This window comes from Hylaeus volcanicus, chromosome 9 (assembly GCF_026283585.1).
Source record: "Hylaeus volcanicus isolate JK05 chromosome 9, UHH_iyHylVolc1.0_haploid, whole genome shotgun sequence".
Classification (NCBI taxonomy): Eukaryota; Metazoa; Arthropoda; class Insecta; order Hymenoptera; family Colletidae; genus Hylaeus; species Hylaeus volcanicus.
The window spans coordinates 249,265-271,873 of NC_071984.1; the positions used below are offsets into that span (position 1 = coordinate 249,265).

At 36.8% G+C, this 22,609-nt stretch overlaps 2 protein-coding genes across 10 annotated transcripts in view; one reads left to right on the forward strand and one right to left on the reverse strand.

Moving 5' to 3' along the window:
* Positions 1-22,609, forward strand: part of LOC128882007 (serine-rich adhesin for platelets) — a 263,101-nt gene that overhangs the window by 103,462 nt on the left and 137,030 nt on the right. The gene's annotated exons all lie outside the window — the stretch shown is intronic.
* Positions 406-7,472, reverse strand: LOC128882010 (piggyBac transposable element-derived protein 4-like). 5 transcript variants are annotated; one of them, XM_054133543.1, is made up of 3 exons: positions 7,379-7,472; positions 2,941-7,203; positions 406-2,102 (listed from the first exon to the last, which is right to left on the reverse strand). In XM_054133543.1, exon 2 carries the CDS (start codon positions 5,507-5,509, stop codon positions 4,595-4,597), a length of 915 nt encoding a protein of 304 aa, XP_053989518.1. In that variant the 5' UTR covers positions 5,510-7,203; positions 7,379-7,472; the 3' UTR covers positions 406-2,102; positions 2,941-4,594. The 5 variants fall into 5 exon arrangements, with proteins under 5 accessions (XP_053989518.1, XP_053989519.1, XP_053989520.1 ...); XM_054133544.1 differs by having other exon boundaries at positions 2,941-3,199; positions 3,270-7,411; XM_054133545.1 differs by having other exon boundaries at positions 2,941-3,162; positions 3,217-7,411.

The window sequence follows — 22,609 nt, forward strand, 5'->3', positions numbered from 1 at the left end:
ATTGCTTTGGGTTACTTTGATATTCGAATGTTCGATTACTTTTTAGAAAATCGACGCGTAATAAGAGAAACGTGTAAGGATTAAAAATGGATAGAATAGTTAAAATAATGATAATATGTAAAATAAAACGATGAGAATATTTATTAGTTGTTCGACGAACTACACGGTTCCGTCGAAATACTAGGAACGCCCTCGTCGCTTTCTTCCTCATAAATCGAAAAAAATCGAAACAAAATTCAAAAATTCGTATAAAAAAACCTATCCATAGAAAAATTTTATCTTGCTATTTTCGAGTTTAGTAGGCCAACATACAAAAGAAAAACATTGTGGAATTGAATGAACATTTTCATTTTCTTTTTTAATTTTGTCAACTAGTGTTATGAATGTTACTGTACGTGGTCGAATATTTGTCGAGCACTATTTAAATAATAGATAATCATTCATAAAAATGCATTAAAATCTACAGTGCACAGTTGGAATTCATTATCGCTGGTCTAATTATGAATGGCACCGTTGGTGGATGAATCATTCGACATACGTTTATCTTATTACACGGCCGTTTGAATTTGTTTGGTTGCGCAAAGTTTATGGCAACACGATACTATAAGTGAATGCACGGTTACCGCTTGTAACCTAATACGGGACATTGGTCGCTGCACCGCGATAGCGTATACAGTATACGCGTTGCCTTTGACTGTGTATGGCGGAAAAGCCAGCTGATTGTACGAGATGCGAGTTGAAGGTCATGCTCTCTAAGTTCACTGTCCCCGCTATCGTTTCAATCCTATCTAACGTCTATGTATTCCCACTTTTTACAAGACTCGCTTAAAATAAAAGTGGAACTGTTAAAGCTTCGCACTTGGAACCATTTCGTTAGAAAATGGGCAAATAGGAATAGTTGGAGAACCAGATTGAAGTGAAAAGGAATAATCTTAACAAATTATTTATTTAACACTTTTACTTCTTACTGTAGGTCTCTAACAATTAAAATATGCTTAGAGTAGCTCGGTTGACTGCCCGGAAGGATCTGAAGAATCGATCGTGGGCGACCGTGAGCGAGGTCGGGAAAAAGGTTTTTGGGGGTGGGAAATTTATGGGTTCTTGACGGACAGAGACCTGGTGGAAAAGTGAAAGTTAAGGTTTTAGGAAGTGGAGAAGGCAAAGGAAAATACTGTGTTAGCTAGGCGATGTATGATAGGAGAAAAATATAAGTAGGATTTCCAATAGAATCATGTCGTATTAAATACAGTAACAGCGAGTTTTTTTTTTCGCGAACCTCTGGGAACTTGGTCATTCGGTAAAATCGTAATAAATCGAAAACTAATTGGAAAAGCTGCAACATTGTGTTGCATCTATCTCAGAACTAGGAATCTTTTTAACAAATTGTACGAAACTTTCAAATAACTAAAAAATATTTAAATAATATTTGTTACGAATCAAGTACTTGCTGCTGTATCTTCTAAGCTACATGCATATTATATATTATATACGTACATGTTTATGCAGTTAATTTAGTTTTTGTATTTCATAGCAACGAGATAAAGTGTTTACTACTGAGATGGAAAATAAAGCAGCGGTAGAAAAGAGAGAGCTTTGAAAAATTAGATGGAACAGTAGAGATAACAATGGAGTGTTTAAATGAATTAAAGAAGCGTAGAAGAAATTTGAGCATATTCTATATGTATTTAAATATTATTCCGTGATTATGATGTTAGGATAATGATGATAATGACAATAACAATTAGATAATAATACAATAATTAATACAACAATTTGCATTTAACAAACAGATTTGTTTTACATTGTCTGACAACAAACATGTCCGCTTTTCCGTGACAATATTGCCAGCTCTTGAAAATAACCTCTCGCTGTACGCTTGCGTTAATGGAATGCCTAATAGATTTTTATCCTCGGCGCTAAATGAGCAAATCGAATTTCGTGCTCTGTCCACCATTGCAAAATGCAATTGTCCGTTGCAATAACTTTCTCGCCCATGCACGTCGTAATTTGCTTCTGCAAATCGTTTCCTTCAGTTTGGTTTTCCTACTGTGCGATACGATCAAAGAAGGTGAGCAGCTCGCCGGATGATAATGATGATGATTCTGTAATAAAAATAAAATGTTTTACATGTAACAATAACAGTAAACACAATGCCGTATATTCTGCTGATAGTTTTATAGCTACCTGATGTTCCACGTATTAGGCTTGATACTTGGAGATTCTATACAGGGTGTCCCAAAAATGTTGGAGGTGCTTGAAAGGGGTGGTTTGGGAGGTGATTTGAAACAACTTCTTCCTTAGCGAAAATGTTGTCCGAGGCTTCGTTGAGAAGATATTAACATAAAATCCCCGACCAATCAGAGCGCGAGGATTCCAGTGGAATGCCCGTGGTAGGCGTGGACTACGCACTAGGCGACCGCCCTCCGCCGGCATCCTCGCGCTTTTATTGGTCGGGGTTTTCTCTTAATATCTCCTCAACGAAGCCTCGTACAACATTTTCGCTAAGGGAAAAGTTGTTTCAATTCGCTTCCCGAACCACCTCTTTCAAGGTGTTACAACATTTTTGGGACACCCTGTATAAAAAGGTAATTTTCATAACAAAACATGATACAAACGGAAGAAAAAGTAAAAAAAAAAAAGTGTCTTCGAAGCGACGACGAAAGTAGAAAGAAACAGCTTGATGAAGAACGAAGATGGACTTAGAGTCAATGTTGGTAATGTATCATATAAAGAATTTAATATTTCAATAACGTATATTTCATAATATAGTGGATATTGAATTTTAATTTAATAGTACCACCAAATAAATCATCAGCATCTCAAGACTAAATCTGTTTAAAAAATACTGTGTAAAAATTAATATATTATTAATAGAAAACGCGTAGTGCAAGAAGACCCTATCCTGAACTAACAAATAAAACAACAAATGTTAGTACTCACGGGTAGGACGACCACCCGCGATCACTATACTCGCCATAAATTCACGTATACAACCGATTACCAGTGCCGATTCGGACCTTTATATCCTACGGGATGGTTGATGATCGGAGGAACAAAAATCGTCATGCAACTCATCAGCCGCCAAATAATCTTTATCGCCTGAACGTTGATTCTGCTAATGATGCCATCGGAGTAGGTAGTTACGCCTGAAGAATCTGCTAACTGATGCCATTGGAGTAGTTAGTTGAAGAGTAGTAGCCTGAGAAATATTTTTACCTCGTAGAGCGCAGCTCAGTGAAACGATGACTCGCCGTCACTGACTCTATTACCGATAACGAACTACAGGGTGTCCCAAAGATGTTGTAACACATTGCAAGAGGTGGTTCGGGAGGTGATTTGAAACAACTTCTTCCTTTGCGAAAATGTTGCCCGAGGCTTCGTTGAGGATATATTAACAGAAAACCGTGCATAAGTGCATTTCTTTATTCAATATTTTTGCCATTTGTCCAAGTATTTCATTGAAAACTGTATGTTTCCCCTATGTTCTGTTATAATAGTTGCGTTGCAACATTAGAATAACTATTAAAACATATATAATTACGTAGAAGAATGTTTAATTAGGACAAGTATAACTACTGCATAATTACAACTACAAGTAAGTATTGTTTAAGTAGATACATTATTAGATATCGTGAGACTTTTCAATATATAAAATAAACTAAAGTGGAATTTGTATTGAAGAAGCTTAACATCATTTGACGCATGTAATAACTACAGAATCACATTAAATGCTAGCTATTAACACGTTGAGCCCCGCGCCGGTCCCTGGGGACCGGCTCTAGACTTATCGTTTGACCGGTGTCAGTCACTGGGACCGGCAGTATTAAAGTTAACAAATGAATGTAGTCTCAATGAAATGTAGACAAATGTAGTTTCAATGAAATTTATTAAAACATTCTAAACAAAGATGTGGCTTAGATTTACATGTATTACAATATGTAACAAATTTTTTTGTCAAATTTTTGGCTTGCTTGCGTCCAAATAATCTTGAATTTTTATTGTAGCATCCGGAACAGTATTTTCGAACTTTATGTGACTCTCCTTCCTTCTTGTGTAATTTATGAATAATTTTTTTTTGTTGATTTGAAATTTCCTCATCTAACTGCTGTGTTAGGGCATTCGCCAATTGTCTCCGAAATGCCGTGACTGATATTTTTTTTCCTGTTACTTCTTGAAACATGAACAAGGCATTTACAACAGCAGTATTTAGAAATAACTCGAAGGCTAATTTTTTATACCATTTGAGAGTTTTTCTCAAGGGACTGCTATAAGAACTCATCTGATCTGACAAGTCAATACAGGTCTTTGCTTTATTATACTCAGCCACAATTTTTGGTTTGAAGCAAAATCCTTTTTTTTTTGTTTTTACATTTATCATTTCGCTGGAATGTTTTGTGGACAAGACCAAAACATCTCTCTTGTCTTTCCATTTCAACACAGTAATACCCTGATTATTTTCTTTGGCGATAATTTCTCCACGTTTCAAGTTAGTTTTTATTACTTCACTTGGGTTTCCTTTACGATTTTTTCGAAGTGTACCAATCAGATGTGTGTTTTTATCTATTAGGTTATTCGCCAAATCGACACTGGTGTATCAGTTATCAGTACACAAGGTGTGGCCTCTATGAAATAAATTTTTTAGTAAAGACATTACAACATTTGACGGTGTCTTATTTTCCTTGTCAAGAGCTTTTCCAGTGTACACATGAAAATAATATGTGTATCCGTGACCACAGCATAATTTAAATATTTTTATGCCATATTTGTGTCTTTTTTGTTTTAAATACTGCCTGAATATAATGCGGCCGCGGAATGGGATTAATGATTCATTGATGCATAATACCTCAGGTGGATCATGATATTTTTCAAAATTTTTATTTAATTTGTCTATAATAAATTGAATTTTTGATAGACGGTTAGATGCGTCAACTGCTTCATTATCTGCGAAATGCAACATTCTCATGAGGAGTTCAAATCTATCTCTGCTCATTATTGTTCGCGGGAATGTTTGAGAAAATATGGATGGATCTTGAGACCAATACAGACGTAAGGATGGAAGTTTCACCATTCCCATCCATATTATTAGCCCAAATAAACGCTTTATCTCATTTTTATTAGTTGGCGTCCACTTATCTGTACGTTGAGAAGCGATTCCTGATTGAGCAGCATAAATATTTGTTTGCTCACTGATGTGTTCAAACATTTCGTCAGTGACAAAAAGTGCATAAAAATCTTCTGCTGTCTTACAATTTCGCACTTTCTCATTAGTTTTTTTAGCGCCGGAGGCACTCGTAAAAGGCACAATATTTGGCTGATTGCCATTTGGATCAAACCATTCATTTCGATGACAGGTTTCATTAGCACCTATGCCACTTCTGTCATTCTCAAGTTCCACTTCCTGGTCTAATGAATTATCATCTTCTGATGATGATAACCGTAATACCCGGCAACGTTTGAATGGCAAAAATTCTTCGCTTGATGTCTCGCTATCTTCTTCTCTTTCGAACATTTTCGGCCTTATAGGCAATAAATATTCTAAAAAACACACTGAATTTTATACTCTCAAATAATGTGTACGCTTCCGTGACTTTCTTCCAACTGATTGCTTCTTGGAGGTACATATGCATTGGCTGTTTCATTGTTTCACTCCAAGACTGAAATTTTGCCGAAGTCAAACAGTGCGAATATGGACTTCGTCACGCTTCTGTGTCGGTAGCCGACAAAGTCATCAGTAGATCAGCACTACACAGTGCGTGAAGTTGCGTGCTTTCTAGTCGCGGTCACCTTATAACATCGCATCATTTGAGGAACGCTAGCTCGCTGCCGATGCCGGCTAAACGGAAAGGACAGAAATTTCGGCGCCGCGCTCAACGTGTTAATATAGATGAAAGTGTAAAACTGCTTTTTCTTGTAATTCACCATTTAACTCTGGCTGATCATCAACAACATATCACAGGACTCAAGTAATGGGAACTTTGAATATTGAATCCCACTAAAAAAAGTTCCGTGTCAAGTTCATTGATCTGGTTTACTATCTTCTTAATCTTCCTTGAGAAATTAAAAATTTTCTCCTCGGTTATTATCCAATTTCCACCTTATGTACACAGATACTTACTCAATTTTTCTACTCAAATTTTCTTCCACTGTCATAGTAATTGACAGCTATTCCTAATCCAGCTATTCCTTACTCTAACCTATACAGGGTGTCCCAAACGTCGGAGAGGAGTCGGAAATGGGGGGTAGCTGAGACGATTCTGAACAACAATTTCCTTTGCAAATATGTCAAATGGGGCTTTGTTTTTGAATTATTAACGAAAAACACTGACCAATCACAGCGCTCGAGGAGCGCGCGCTCAGAGCATAGGCGTAAGCCAGGACGCTCGAGCCAGCGAACAAGCAGGCCGGTAAAACAGCACGCGTTAATATCAATGTGAGGTTGTAGCACATGAAACGTCCGATTTATAATGAAAACTTTAAGCTGTGACGTGGGACACAGATTCCTGCGTCACAGCTTAAATAATTTTTAAATATTATTATATATATTTTACTTGCCTATCGGCAAGGTCAGGTCTTTGTCACAGCAGTCCCGTACGGGCCCTGGCTCGTATGTGAATTTCTCTTTCGTATTTAATAGGATAGACGGTTAGGATGCGAGCGGATTCAACGGTGAATTTAAATTAAATATTGAAAGCTATTTTACTATTGAAATATCATTGTCTGATGTGTATTTTAATAACCAATGATTAGACCTTGAAATTTACATATTTATAATAGATCACAATCTTTCATTCTTTCAGTTAATTCATATAAAATTGAACATAAATTGTATAGAAGAAAACAATGAAAATATATATATTTATTCGCTTCTGGGATATCAACTAAGGTTACCCCGGAATGAATTATATCATTTATTAATATCCCAGATTTGAACAACAGTGATTTCATATGATAAAGAAATACAATAAAAATTGTCGGAATAATATTATATGAAAGATCAATGGAAATACCACCCGAGAACATCAATTAGGGATTCCCCGGAAATGAAATATCATTTATTGATATTCCGAGTGGTAACAACAAAATAAATTCATAATCATTTATACAAAAATATTGATTGGAAGAAAATCAACTCACCACTAAATATCTTTACAATACAAATCGAGAAAAGCGCTGGTCTCGATGTTCTGAGTTGTTCTGGTCGCCCTGTGGTTGAAGGAAAAACACACGCACACGTTTTACGGTTATAATTAACGCTAAATTATATTTACAAAAAAAAGAAAGATTTAATATTAAAGTATTTAAATAAATTAAATTAATAAAAGAAATCGAATAAAACGAGTTGTTTTACGAGGAACTAGAGTCTTTGCCTACCACTCACTTTGTATAATAGTACTAAGTACTCGGTATACAACTATGCTCGATTTTTAGCTCCCTCGGACTAATCTCGCTCTTCGTGCGACTGTACGATGAGAAGTGAAGAAGGTTCGTGCCTTGCTCAACCACGTAAACTCAGTGGAACGTTCTAGAAGCTTTGGAGACAAAGGATCTTCGGAACACGTGATCGTCGCTAGTTCATAGAAGAAGTCCTCGAAATTTCGCGACTCGGTACACGCGAGAATTCGGTGTTTATGAGTTATACCTCGTCTCGCGTCTCGCGCCCACCAAGTTGCTCGGTTCGCGCGGCGATAACATTGCGCGAGGACGAAGCTATAGCTTAGCTTCCAGAACGTTCGACATGAAGAAACGGCAGAAGAAATGCTTAATTTGATGTCGTGCTATTTACATGTTTCGCCTTTAAGCAATATCTGTAACCGTCGGCGTCGTATTAAATGTTTAACAGATATTAGAATGTGGCGATAATACTTTGTGTGCTTTGCCTTTTCCACGGCGCGTATATATTTATAATAATTAACGCACAACTGTCGCGAACGCAACGCAACGCGTACATACTGTAATGTTTACATATTTACACATTAACATATTTACATATTGTTCGCAGTGCGGCGCTGCCAGCAGACACATTACATCGAATAGATTTTCTAGAACATCGAGAAGAAGGCACATTTTTTGGCAGAAAAATGACACGTATAAAATGTAAGACTTTGAATTCTTGTCTTCATCACAATTTTCAACCAATTTTATTAATCCCTTCGTTTTCAAAACCGATGAACATTTAAAAACCAATATATATTCGTTAAACATCGATATGAGGATAGTGATTTTTTAGCAAATAAAGTGCTAGATTCCGATTTCTGACCACTGTGCGACGTCCAAAAGAAACGCGTCCAATCGGTCGGCGTCCAAGTGGGACACCCCCGGCGTGGACTACGCGCTAGGCGACCGCCCTCCGCCGGTATACGCGCACTCTGATTGGTTCGGGGTTTTCCGTTAATATCTCCTCAACGAAGCCTCGGACAACATTTTCGCTAAGGAAGAAGTTGTTTCAAGTCACCTCCACTCTGTATATACAGGGTGTCCCAAAAATGTTGTAACACCTAGAAAGGGGTGGTTCGGGACGTGATTTGAAACAACTTCTTCCGTAGCGAAAATGTTGTCCGAGGCTTCGTTAAGGAGTTATTAACGGAAAACCCCGGACCAATCAAAGCGCGCGTATGCCAGCGGAGGGCGGTCTCCTAGCGCGTAGCCCACGCCTACCGCGGGCGCTCCACTGGCATCCTCGCGCTCTGACTGGTCGGGGTTTTCCGTTAATATCTCCTTGTTACGTCCCAACTATGTTTGGGAGTTTCTTGTAGGGATTCTTATCTTCATCTAGAGCTAGAGCTCACCTTATCTGTACTTTACTAGGAAAAGAAGGAATTCTGGGATTCTATAATGATTGTTACTAAGTTTTATACTTTACCAAATATAATTATTAAACAAAAACTGAATTTGGGATTACATACAAACAAGAATATAAATTATACAATTGAAAATGTATTTTAAACAATACCAAACGTTGATCTTATGCTATCGGCGGCGTTGCCAAATTGTCCCGGGCTCGGCTGTGGCGAGGATCTGGTCTGGTTGTAACACTCGCGACACGGGACTCTAATGATTGGCGAATAATAAACGTCGAACTTTCGTAGGTAACTCGGCGGTGACTCTATCTTTAGTACGTATGTTCTCATTTACGCGAACTCTCTACTCAGCTGGACATACGATACACGATACCTAAATGAGACTAACGCGAGAGATTAACCCGTCCGCGACTACAGAATTATAGCTGCCAAAATCAGAATACCCAATGAGCTCCGCGTGGTCGTAACCACGGGTTTATATAGTCCCCAGATCCTCGCCTGGCCCGATCGTGATTTCGAAATCTTAATTTCTACATTTCCGAATCTGGAACAAGTCGCAAGTTCGTTGGCTGATTCGTACCCAACAGCCTAACATCGCTGACGCCCGTTTGCTGACATCGAGCGCATTCCTAAAAGTTTATCGATCTCGCTATGCGCAATGCGAGGTCGATGAAAAGGGACACCATTCGGCAGGGCCGAATGTAACATCCTCAACGAAGCCTCGGACAACATTTTCGCTAAGGAAAAAGTTGTTTCAAATCACTTCCCGTACCACCTCTTTCAAGGTGTTACAACATTTTTGGGACACCCTGTATATTTATCTTTGAATGCTCGAACCTAACCTCCACAACCAACTTACATTAATTACAAGCTTACATAAAAATCATACAAAAAATACATAAAATTATTCAGGTTCGAGCATTTAGGGGAACACATATATATGTTCATTCATGTATACGTCCCTTTAAATGCTCGAACCTAACCTTCACGACTTCCGTTAAAACAAGCCCACACATAACCCAGCTGCACATACATTAACGTATTCTTAGTATTTCTTAATGCAAAGTGCACGCGCAATTCGCTTACAAAAAGTCGAATTGTGCTTTTGTTATTCGTCATTCATCTATCAACGTTACGAAACTTCAGGTGGCGTTAACTTTGCAGCTTCAGCCCGATGAATTCTTTCAGTACGCCTCTCATACCACGTTCGCGAGGATCGAGCTAACATTAATTCCCTTCGGAGAACCTGAAAGCAGATTCGTCTGCGTTCGTATTCGAAGTCTTAGTTAAATAGCTGGTCGAATAAAAAGATAGTTGATAGTGAAAATGTTGTCGATCGTATATGAAAGTCAAATGTCTCGCGATAGTGCGACGGTATTATTTCATTCAGGTGCAAATAATTATGGACTGTTGAAACTTTGATTTACCTTTTTAATAAAGGATCTCCAAAATAATTTTAATTTTCAATGTTTATTTTATATTCTTCCTGAAGACACGAAGATTGATGAATTTATATTCTAGTATCAATATCAAGGAGATTGGGCATAGAAAAAGCCTTGAGGATCTCCTTACTAATTGTTATTACAGAGCGAAAAACAGACGACAACCAGATTCTACTTCAACCTTCAAAATTCATGAAACGTCTTACCTTAACTTAATCAGCGATGCCTGCACCACTCAAAATCCCTTCCGCTCTTTGAAATTTTCATATTCTTCCACTTAAACCTTGTCAGGCTGAGTTTACTGCCCATGGAATCCATTATTTTCATCACCGGTCCAAATACTTCATTGAAAATACAAGCTCCTATTTTCCACGCAATATCAACTATTTTTTTTCTATTAAATATGTATTTAGGTTCCATACTCCAAGTGTATTTGTTAAAACTTTTGTTGCTGTTTTGTGTAAGCCCACCTGAACATCTTTCGAGCAACTCCATTTTTCTCAATCTTCAGAAATCAGTTTCAAAACTTTCTGGACATCTCGATCAAGAGCAGGAGGCCCTTAATTAATTTTCTCATGTGTCACGTGTTACATTTTTTGGACACTCTGTATAATGTTTGTCTGTTAGCTTTGACCAGCTTCTCGTCGAGAAAATATCACAGCTTACTCGTGACATTAAGAAATGAAATCAAAACTGTTGAATATTTATTTAGTAAATAAATACAACAGAGTTTAATCTAAGTATATATTTAGAAGTATAAACTGTAGTTTACAAAACAGAACCGATGTTCTTCGTTCAGAGGTTTTCTGCTAACTAACTGCCGAGACTCGGAAAAACTATAACCAACTACAGAAACCGTTAAAAATTACAGGCACATAGTGCTTATTCTCAACAAAAACTTTTCATTAATAAAATTAGTATTTTATTATTCCATTATACCCGATTTCCGTTGCTTTGGCATCGAGGCTTTCGAAAGAAACAAGCACGGTTATAACTAAGATTTTAAGTTACTAGTTTACTACTAATGAAGTAATTTTAGTGACTGTCCAGGAAATATACTTTCACCAGAGACGGTGTAGTTGAAGTGGTAACACGTATGCAAATCCTCGCTAAAGTATGCAAAATCCGTAATCTTACGTGTTCGGTGCTTCATAGGCAGTCAACCATCGTACATTCATCGTAATTGTACATGTCCGGTTTCAAGCAACATACCAACAGCATTGCAGAATTTTTCAGTAGAAAATGCCGTCTCTCTTTTATTCAATTTATCAGTTAGCAGCAAGACGAGCATCCTATTATTTCTTTCAGCTAGAATATTCTATGTATTTCACAACACAATATGTATATTCTATTTGTTGCAGTACTAAGCTGCAGATTTTATAAATGTAGCTTTAGTTGTTTTTGTTTCAGAGGTACAGTCAGTGTAAGAAGTATTCGTACAGCAACCCATTTAAAATAAATGGTTCCTGTACGAATACTTATAAATATAATGGTTCCTTACAGGAACCATTTATTTTAAATGGGTTGCTGTACGAATACTTCTTACACTCACTGTATGTAACATAAGTTGAATGGTTGTTTTCCTTTTTTTTTATGATTTTTAAATGATGTGACGTAAGCAAACGTTCTTCCTTATGTAAAAATTACAAGGAATAAATTATCTATCTATCTATATTCTATTTTTTTAAAACAAGATACTTCATAAACAAAACCAACGGACAGTGGAATCATCGTTAGGAAAATATATATAACCTCAAATTTAACCGAATAAAATAAAAACACCCCAAGATAGCATATGACTTAAAAAATGTAAATAAAAAAGAAATTGGAACGTTACTTTCGAAAAAAATTATTATTCAAAAGATCGTTATGTCAGAAATAAAAATTGAATTGGAATTTCTGTGGAAAGGAGAACGAAAGAAAATAGCTCCATTGCGTATTAAATTATTACCCGAACATTTTCTTATGAAGAATTAACAGTGGCCATTTAAAAATTACAACTGTGTAATTAAAACAAAAATAAATAAAAATAAACAATACAAAATTTGTTTATTCGTTGAACAGGTTTATTATTATGTACAAAAACATTGACATTAACATGTGATTGTTATGTGAAATAAAAGTTCTTAAAGAAAGCTTTTTTCATTCGCATGTACAATAAAAATCCCTTGAATTAAAAAACCACAGAAATTTGATAGCGGCCACATACAGTTGCATGCAAAAGTTTCCGGCCAAAAATAATTTTCGAATTAAATTATGTATAATAGGTGTAAAGTAGAAATACAAATATATCACAGTAAAAAGCTTTTATTATACTATCGAAATGTACAATTCAAAAATTTGCTACAACAAGTAATAATTATTTATAACAAAAACAACAATTCTTACTTCTTCATAAGTATCCGGCCAAGTATAAAACATGAAGAAAAAACACGATAACTGAAGGAAAAATGTTCAAAAAATGGTTACAAATGTAACATTATCATCAATATTTAGTAACCATACCCTGGGAAGCTATCACGGCGGGACATAGGTGAGGCATGGATTTAATAAGTTTGATGATTCTATCTTGAGAGATATTTCTCCACTCTTCTTGAATTTTTGTCCACATGAATTGATGAATTGTCCATAAAGCAGCTTTATTGGTACAATTAACAGTTCTTATTCTTAGTTTAAGCTCTTGCCATAAATGTTCTATGGGATTCAAGTCTGGAGATTGACTCGGCCAATCTATAATTCGGATCTTATTCTTCGTGAAAAACTCCTGAAGCAACCCAAGACGATGTTTTGGATCATTGTCTTGCTGAAATATCCATCCTCGTGGCAAATTTCGATGGGCATAAGGTAGCATTTGTTCTGATAGAATATCCCTATACATAGGAGCGTTCGTAGTACCCTCAATTTTGTAAATTGGACCGACTCCTTTCCAAGAAAATACACCCCAAAGCATAATACTACCTCCACCGTGCTTCACTGTTGGTATTTGATATCGGGAATCATTCCTAGTGTCTTGCGGTCGTCTAACATACCTTCTCCCATCATTTCCAAATAAATTAATTTTAGTTTCATCCGAAAACAGCACTTTCTTCCAATCTTTAACTGTCCAACTCCGGTGTTTCTTTGCAAACTCTAATTTGGCCTTCTTATTTTTTTTACTTATCAGTGGTTTTTTAACTCCAACCCGCCCAAAAAAACCAACTTTTGTAAGTCTACGTGAAACAGTACTTTTCCTAATGTCAGCCAAATGGGAGAGGGTATGTTAGACGACCACAATGATCCAAAACATCGGTCTGGGTTGCTTCAGGAGTTTTTCACGAAGAATAAGATCCGAATTATAGATTGGCCGAGTCAATCTCCAGACTTGAATCCCATAGAACATTTATGGCAAGAGCTTAAACTAAGAATAAGAACTGTTAATTGTACCAATAAAACTGCTTTATGGACAAAAATTCAAGAAGAGTGGAGAAATATATCTCAAGATAGAATCATCAAACTTATTAAATCCATGCCTCACCTATGTCCCGCCGTGATAGTTTCACAGGGTATGGTTACTAAATATTGATGATAATGTTACATTTGTAACCATTTTTGAACATTTTTCCTTCAGTTATCGTGTTTTTTCTTCATGTTTTATACTTGGCCAGATACTTATGAAGAAGTAAAAATTGTTGTTTTTGTTATAAATAATTATTACTTGTATCAAGTTTGTGAATTGTACATTTCGATAGTATAATTAAAGCTCTTTACTGTGATATATTTGTATTTCTACTTTACACCTATTATACATAATTTAATTCGAAAATTATTTTTGGCCGGAAACTTTTGCATGCAACTGTAGTGACTCTGCTAAAAAAAATGGAGAGGATAGTAAAAATATGGAGGGACATTACACATTTTTTTTTTTTTTATAACATTTGAAGGTACACTCCACGTTAATTGGAATAACAGAATAGTAAATAATAACAAGAAAGTAAAACTGTGACAAACTAAAATTGTAACAAACAAATCGCATCAATTATCGAAGGTTTTTTGAAACGAGAATGGGTGTAACGTGTGATCGGTAAGCGTAAAATAACGGTGGAGTTTCCGCAGAAAGGAAGACCTTTCGTCATTCGTTTTTTAGCCTGTTGCTATGTATATCCTCGTAGCGCGTACGTCGATTAGATTGATGTGTATACTAATGCGAAAACGGAACATGCGTATTATGTTCATTTACACAGCATACCAATGCGACAACGTACGCGATACGGCCGCAGATATCATGCTTCGTTTGTCACGGAGAATTTTGCGAAACTTACCGTGAATCTACTCTATCGCTCAGGATCCTGGTTTCATTAGTGATAGAATGTTTTATTTGATCGATGACGTTTGGTTCAGAAGCGAATTGTCAAATGAACTTCAAATTTCACGTTACTGTTTGTTATAAAATAACGTGAAAGACTTTAAATACTTGTATTTTCTATACAATAATAATACAACTTGGTTTATTTTATATAGTGAATTGATATAACACAAATATGATTGGAATTTCCAACAATTAAATGAATTTTATTCTGACTCTACGAAGGCTCAGAAAGGCAGCCACATTCACTATCGAGGTTATCTCTCAACTAACCGACGCACAGTGGTTCGGATTGGGATATTTTGAGACATTGGAGTATAACTTTTGAACTAGAACTGATATCAGAATAAAATTTGCACCAAAAAATGAGGAAAAATGATCTCTTTTAAATGATGTATAATTTATTATATATCATGTTTATTTAATTCTTCCTTTTTCAACTTATGTACCTCAATAATTATAAAAAATGTGAGAATTGCAAATTTGATGCTTTATTTAATGCTTTTTTAAGTGTTTTGAATTTTAATTGCATTTTAAAGAAGTTTTTTGTTTGCTGGTTGTACAAAAAATACGCCAGGAGAATAATTAGATCGATGAAAAACTTATCTTTATGAACTTTAGACTCAATAATATAACAATCTATGATAGAATACAAAAATTAGTACAATAATAATTAAATACATTAACAAGAAATAAGTTATAATAACAATTAAATATCTAGTAATTCTACTGCTTCTAAGTTTAATTTCTTTCTATTTTTATTACATATTTTAATTCTAGTCGATGATACATATGGGTCCGAAGTTAAAGGTAACCTATAAAATATGTCTGAATTTGTAGAAATTCTTGAACATTTCCGCGTATTCTTCTCCCTACATTTTTTAAAATCCTTATGCCTCGTTTCTTGGGCTTCCTCCGACAATTGGCCAATCGGGAGCAGTGCATATTGAATTATATCTGCCCGATGTATCAATAATTTATGAACAAAATTATGGACAAAATTATTTGGTATCGAGGGGCTGATCATCCGATGTTACTAGTTTTTTGATAGGTGGAGGCGTTACGGAGATATGAAGGTCATCTCTGTTTTTTTAAATGGAACGGTATGTTTTTTGACTCACATTCTGATAGAGTATTTCAAGACGAATACAATGACCTATTGTGAAGGTCATTTGTGGTCAGGATTAAGCCAGTTACGATGCAAAATAATTTACTTTAAGGAAATGGTCAGGCACCGTTGATTTATTTATCTAACAGTACTACAAGACTAATTTAAGTGTTCAAAATGGTGACCTTGAACATTGATACATGCTCTGAAGCGTTGTTTGACAGATACTACGGCATGTTGAATTTCAGTGGGGTTTATCGCGGCACAACCTCTTCTTATACGCTCTTTCATATCTTTTTTGGTTGTTGGTTTTTCATTATACACTTGCTGCTTTAATGTTCTCCACAAAAAAAAAGTCCAGTGGTGTTAAATCTGCAGAACGTGCAGGCCATTTGTGATTTTCTGCACGACCAATCCAACGGTCTCCGAATCTCACGTTGAGGAATTGAGTAATTATCCGTGCTGAATGAGCAGGGCATCCATCTTGTTGAAACCGCATAGTTTGCCGTATGTAAAGCGGAACATCTTCCAGCAGGTGTGTCAAAATTTCTGTTAAAATGTCTTTATATCTCGAAGTGTTTAATGTGCCATCGATAAAATAAGGACCAATTATTTGACTGTTAAGAAGTCCGCACCAAACGTTTACAGACCAAGGTCTTTGTTTATCCACTTCTCGCAGCCACCGTGGATTTTCTATTGACCAGTAATGCATATTATGGCGATTGACTTGACCACAGTTTGTAAATGTGGCTTCGTCCGTAAACAAAACCTTGTTGAAAAACAACTCATCACTCTGTAATTTCTGCAGACCCCGTTCACAAAAATTTACACGGTTTTGAAAATCATTTCCATGTAATTCTTGGTGAAGTGAAACATGAAAAGCGTGGAATTTATTTAAATGTAAATGTGCTAGCTGCCTTGTACTAGCATGGGGATTTTGTGTTACGGCTGCTAAAATGTTCACTGTATTTCGATTATCAGTTGCTGTTTTGCATTTTCTTCGTATTTGGTTATCTACACTTTCAGTGTCTTGAAAACGTTTAATAACATTCGTAAACGCAAATCGTGAAGGTGTGACACGTTCAGAAAACCGTGCAGCAACAAACGGACTGCATCTCTTACAATTTTTCGACATTCCCCATTAACAAAAACCATATCTACTTTCTCCGCTTTTGAATAACGCATTTCGGAAACTTTTGAGATACACTTTGCTCGGTGGAGATTCTCATAAACGACTAATTATAGTATGTACAGATGAAACGTACAGCGGGATTGAATGTTTATTTCCATTCAACGACCCGTAACAATGGATTACGAGACAAGGATGAAGTAATATCAACAACCAGAGACGGCAAGGAAGTGTTCGACCATTTCCTCAAAGAGAATTATTTTCCATCGTAACTGGCTTAACCCAGACCACAAATGACCTTCACAATAGGTCATTGTATTCGTCTTGAAATACTCTATCAGAATGTGAGTCAAAAAACATACCGTTCCATTTAAAAAAACAGAGATGACCTTCATATCTCCTTAACGCCTCCACCTATCAAAAAACTAGTAACATCGGATGATCAGCCCCTCGATACCAAATAATTTTGTCCTCATGCATTTTTTCCTATCACCAATAGCAGTCAAGTTATTCAGGTGGCCGGCCTTAGGTGCCTCACCCTGTGTATATGTATTCATATTTTTGTTAATTAAATATACTTATCCAACTTACGTGGTGTTATAATCCTGTCAGGTTATGGGCCCAGAACGCCCCTTTAAGTAATATAAGGAAAAAGTATAAGAAAATTAAAGTGCCGAAGTGTTTTATGCGGAAAAACGTGCATTAACATGGCCGCGTCTAATATGTTCTCGAACATCGAGAAATGAACAGAAGACAATTACGATTTGTGGAAGGTGCAAATTAAAAGTATATTGATATATAACGACTTGTGGCAATACGTCGACGGTAGTGAGTTGAAACCCGAAGAAAACCCTCAGGAATGGATAAAAAAGGACGGAAAGGCCCCTGGCACTGGTAAATTTAAATGTTACGCATAGCCAGCTCCTTCACATCAAAAAGGCGAATACATCAAAGGAGGCATGGGACAAGTTGAAAATCATTTTTGAATCCCGCGGACCGGTAAGAAAGGCGACTCTCTGTAAAGAACTTTTACGAATGGAAAGGAAACCAGGTACGACTATTGTTCAATATCTAAACGAATTTTCCGAAAAAGCCGATCAAGTCAAGGAAGCCGGTATCGAAATTTCGGACGAATTATTGTCCATAATGCTGTTGATTTCGCTACCGAGGGAATTCGACAACTTTAGCATCGCTATTGAATCGCGAGACGAAATACCTACGTTAGACTATCTTACGGCGAAGATAAAGGAAGAAGAGACTAGACAGAATGAGCGCGATATAAAGTCAGGCGAGAGTGAAAAGAAAAGTGATGCGTTACATGTAAAAGACAATTTTGATAAAAAAAAATACTCACGAGCGTATGAAAAAAACAATAAAGCGAAACCGCGAAAGTTTAATGGTAAATGCTTCAATTGCGGACGATACGGACATAAAAATACAGAATGTAGGTAAAAACCAACGGAAAAACGCGATAATTCGTATCAATTAAGCGAAGCGATGACTGCGATCGCGTACAATACGGAACCGGTTAAAAAGTCGAGCGTATGGTGCCTCGATAGCGGCGCGACGAGGCATATGTGTAAAGGAAAAACCAAATTTAATCTAATAAGATGGCATGAAAGATATGTACATATTAATTATAACGATCTGAAAAATATGAGAAATGGCAAAATGGTCGATGGTATGAATTTTACAACACAGTCAATACAATTTAAATTGTGAGATTTGCGCTAAGTGAAAAATTCATGTACTACCGTTTAGAAGATCCGAAAATCGTGAGAAAGGGCCACTCGACTTAATTCATTCAGACATTTGCGGACCTATGAGATGCGAATCTCTCGGCGGCGCGAGATATTTTTTAACATTTATTGACGACTATTCGCGATATACTCAAACAGTACCGCTTAGGAACCGATCGGATATACTTCAAGCGTTCAAAGATTTTAAAAGAAAAGCTGAAAGACAAACGGGTCGTAAAATCAAAAAAATCCGCACGGATAATGCGAAAGAATTTATTTCAAAGGAATTTGGAAACTTTCTTAAAGAAGAGGGAATCGTCCATCAATTAAGTATCGAGTATACGCCACAGCAAAACGGCGTGGCGGAACGCGCTAACAGTACGCTAGTGGAAATGGCAAGGTGTCTTATGACACAAGCGAATTTACCCAACTCGCTATGGGCTGAAGCCATTAATACAGCGACATATTTGCGGAATAGGAGTGCAACAAAGGCGCTTGATGGAATAACTCCATACGAAGCATGGACACGACGGAAACCGTTCGTAGATTTTTTCCGAATTATTGGAAGCAAGGCAATTGCGTTATACAAGGGGCCAAGTAGGGGTAAGTTTCAACCAAAGGGCGATGAGTACATACTAACAGGATACCCAGAAGAATCAAAGGGATACCGTCTATGGCAAAGACGAGACGAGAAAAGTAATCAAAGCCCGAGATGTCAAATTTTTTGAAACTCTTACAGGTCAAGGACAGCAAAATGAGTTGCTTATTTTCCCTGATCCTACTGGCGAAGAACAAGATGATAAGAATCAGGAATCGCAAGAAGTGGATATTGAAAATGAGGACCCGGACCAACCATCGGATGAAGATGAGATAAGCCCTGGTTTTTCTGAACGAGATCGTGACGGAATAGAGACGGAAAAATTCGTGGACGATCTCACCGATGCCAGTGGTATGTTAGTAAGCGTAAAAGGTCTCACACTTCAGTCCGGATGGCAGTTCGTGGGTCTCCGTTCCGTTGACCGGGACGGATTTTGATATTAACGATTCGAAGCGAGACGGAATCTCCGGAATCATGTGAACTTCTGTTGTAGTGAATGAGTTTATGAGGCGTCAAACGTGCATACATGTAGTATATTTGAATGTAATTAGAATCAGTGTATAAACAATACACATGTGTAAATGTGATCATTATATAATATTATACATTATTTCAATATATATGACCTATTTTTGCGTTAAATCGAAAACTTCCGCTGATTATGGATGACGCATTCTTATGTCAAATAAGAAATTACAGGAATTTCATAAAATTATGTGTAGCAAATCAAATTGTTTAAGTATATCCAGACGCGAAGGTGTTAAACATATTTTATTATACTTAGTATTATTAGTAGTTATCAGCTCTGTGTTGTATTTTGTAAGGGAAGTCTCATTATCGGTACATATGTACATAGAATTACATATAGACTTCGCTGTTATCGCGATTTCGGGTAACCACGAAAATACTTGTTCAGTGTCTTTTGAATTTGACTTCGAACATCGTCAATTGTACATCCATCGTCTGTAAACATGTTGGCAATCGTTACCTCTTGCACTGCCAAGGTTGGGGAAACAAATGCTGCCGATGGTCAACTCTCGATTTATGAGCGACTGAATCCCAACCGTGGAGGCAATTAAACATCTGGCTCGCAAACGTGCTTTACCTGGTTTACGTGGTTTACCTGCAAGTTATGCATCCACAAGCTTTCACGTTTTCGCGGTCGTCACTACCCCCACTAAAATTCATATTCATGGGTTTTGTCGTAGAAAAACCCAAGGCATCAGCAACTCAGTCTACTTGTTGATCGCAAACGGTAAACATCGAAGTCGTGAATCTAAGTGCATTTTGTTTCTTATTATTTCTGTGGAGAAAGAGGTGCAATGAGTGCAAAGAAGTATCAAAGATTGGACTTTACCCCTGCAGAGGACGAATTACTTACGGAAAATGTGAGGGAAAATCCACCGCTGTATGTAAAAAAATTAAAAACATACAAAGATATTCAATTAAGGGAGAATATTTGGAGGGAAATTCAGAAGGAAATGGAAGAAGCAGGCTATAATAGACGCCTGAAGAAATACACGAAATGAAACGTAAACCGTATCGGGAATTAATTGGTGCGCTAATTCATCTTGAAAATGCCACACGTCCTGATATCGCTTTTGCACCCGCTACACTAAGACGATTCTGCGTTAACCCAGGAAAAATGCATTGGATCCTCGCGAAACGTGTACTTCGCTATCTTAAAGCGACATCGAAATATTATATTACATATGTAAGAAACAACGAAAAATTAAAAGCATATTCGGATTCAGACTGGGCAGGAGACGTCGACGACCGGAGGTCGTGCACGGGAAATCTATTAGTGTTATCGGGCGGTCCAATAAGTTGGAAAACCGTAAAGCAATCGTCAGTCGCTCTATCTACGATGGAGGCTGAATACGCCGCCCTTGTTGAAGTGTCACGAGAAGTTATCTATGTTAAAAGATCGTTAAATCACATGGACTTTAAAGAACTCATAAGTGACCCGATTGATGTTTATTGCGATAATCAAAGCGCTATTGAACTATCAAAAAATGCTGTTTTCCATAAAAGGAGCAAACATATTGATATTAGATTTCATTTTACGCGTGAGTTAGTGGAAAACAATGAAATAATCGTACATTATTTAAGCATGGACTCTATGTTAGCCGACATTCTTATCAAGGCGTTAACCAAAGCGAAGCATGAGCGTTGCGTTGAAATGTTGAACCTATGTTCAAAATAATGTTTAATTTTAGTTAATACTCATGGTCACAATAATTAGTTTCAGTTAGTTTATATAATATGTTAAAAAATAATATATTTTTTTTATTTTTCTCGTTAAATGTTATCTTATTTTGCTTCTCCATTTGCACAAAGAAACTACACATCCATGTACAAAATGCGGATAAATTGGAATTTTTATGTTATGTTAGTAAAAAAAGGTTTTATATTTATCATTTTTTCCATACTTCATGCCATACGAAGTGCCAGATCAAATATAATACAACTCATACTATGATTTAGTGATTTTTGTTCAAGTACATTGTAGTATGCTTTGCTGGCTGGTCCCAAAATGTTACAATGATGGATTAACGACAGGTATAAGTTACCTGCGTTCCGCTCCGTATTACAGGACAACGCGCGTAAAGAGGTAAGTACTGTTTCAGCTTAACGATTGCAGGGGCTGTTTGTGAATGTAATACCTTTCTCCACGAATCTTTATTGTTCGAGAGTCGTTTTAAATTTTAGTTAAGTTTTATTTTACGTGTCGATTGGTAAACGTGGGGTAGCTCTGAAAAGAACTTTTGAGAAACTGACAATGAGATATTCCCACATGAAATATATTTGGGAGCCCTGAAAAGGGCTGGTTATATTACAGTGCTGTGAAAGTTCGAACGTTGTACAGTTAGTTTAAGAATCAATTGCTGTAATCTTCACAATAGTGATAATTTTCGAAAAAGTGTTTGAAGCAGAAGTGTTTTTGCACCAGGAACATTTTAAACAAACTACATCGTCACAAGAATAGCAAATCATCGTATTTAAGGACGTAATCCTCAGGTGAGGTCTGTAAAGTCAGGGAATGGTCGAGCCATGCCCCCATTGATAGCCTGATAGCCGTGAATCGCCCTAACGATTCACGCAGATGCAGACTCGACCGCGAAGAATCGCCTATGTTTTTTTACTGGCAGTCATTAACGCCTCTCCTCGTTCCATCGGGCTGATTCTATCCAGAACACCCTTCGCAAGTAGTGTCCGTCAATGTAACTAACGTTAAATGATTGGAATCTCAAACGTTGACTCTACTTTCGTTCGAACTTGACTCGATTTAAAACTGCGGGTAGTTTTCGATATGTCCGTTATTCACGTTGGTCGTTGACTGAATGAATGTGTCTTCTGGTCGAAGAGTCACTCAGGTCATTCTAGACACCCCCCCCCCCCACTTCAGTGTTTTAGAAAAATAGGGGAGGAGTGTTTCGGTAGGCATGAGAA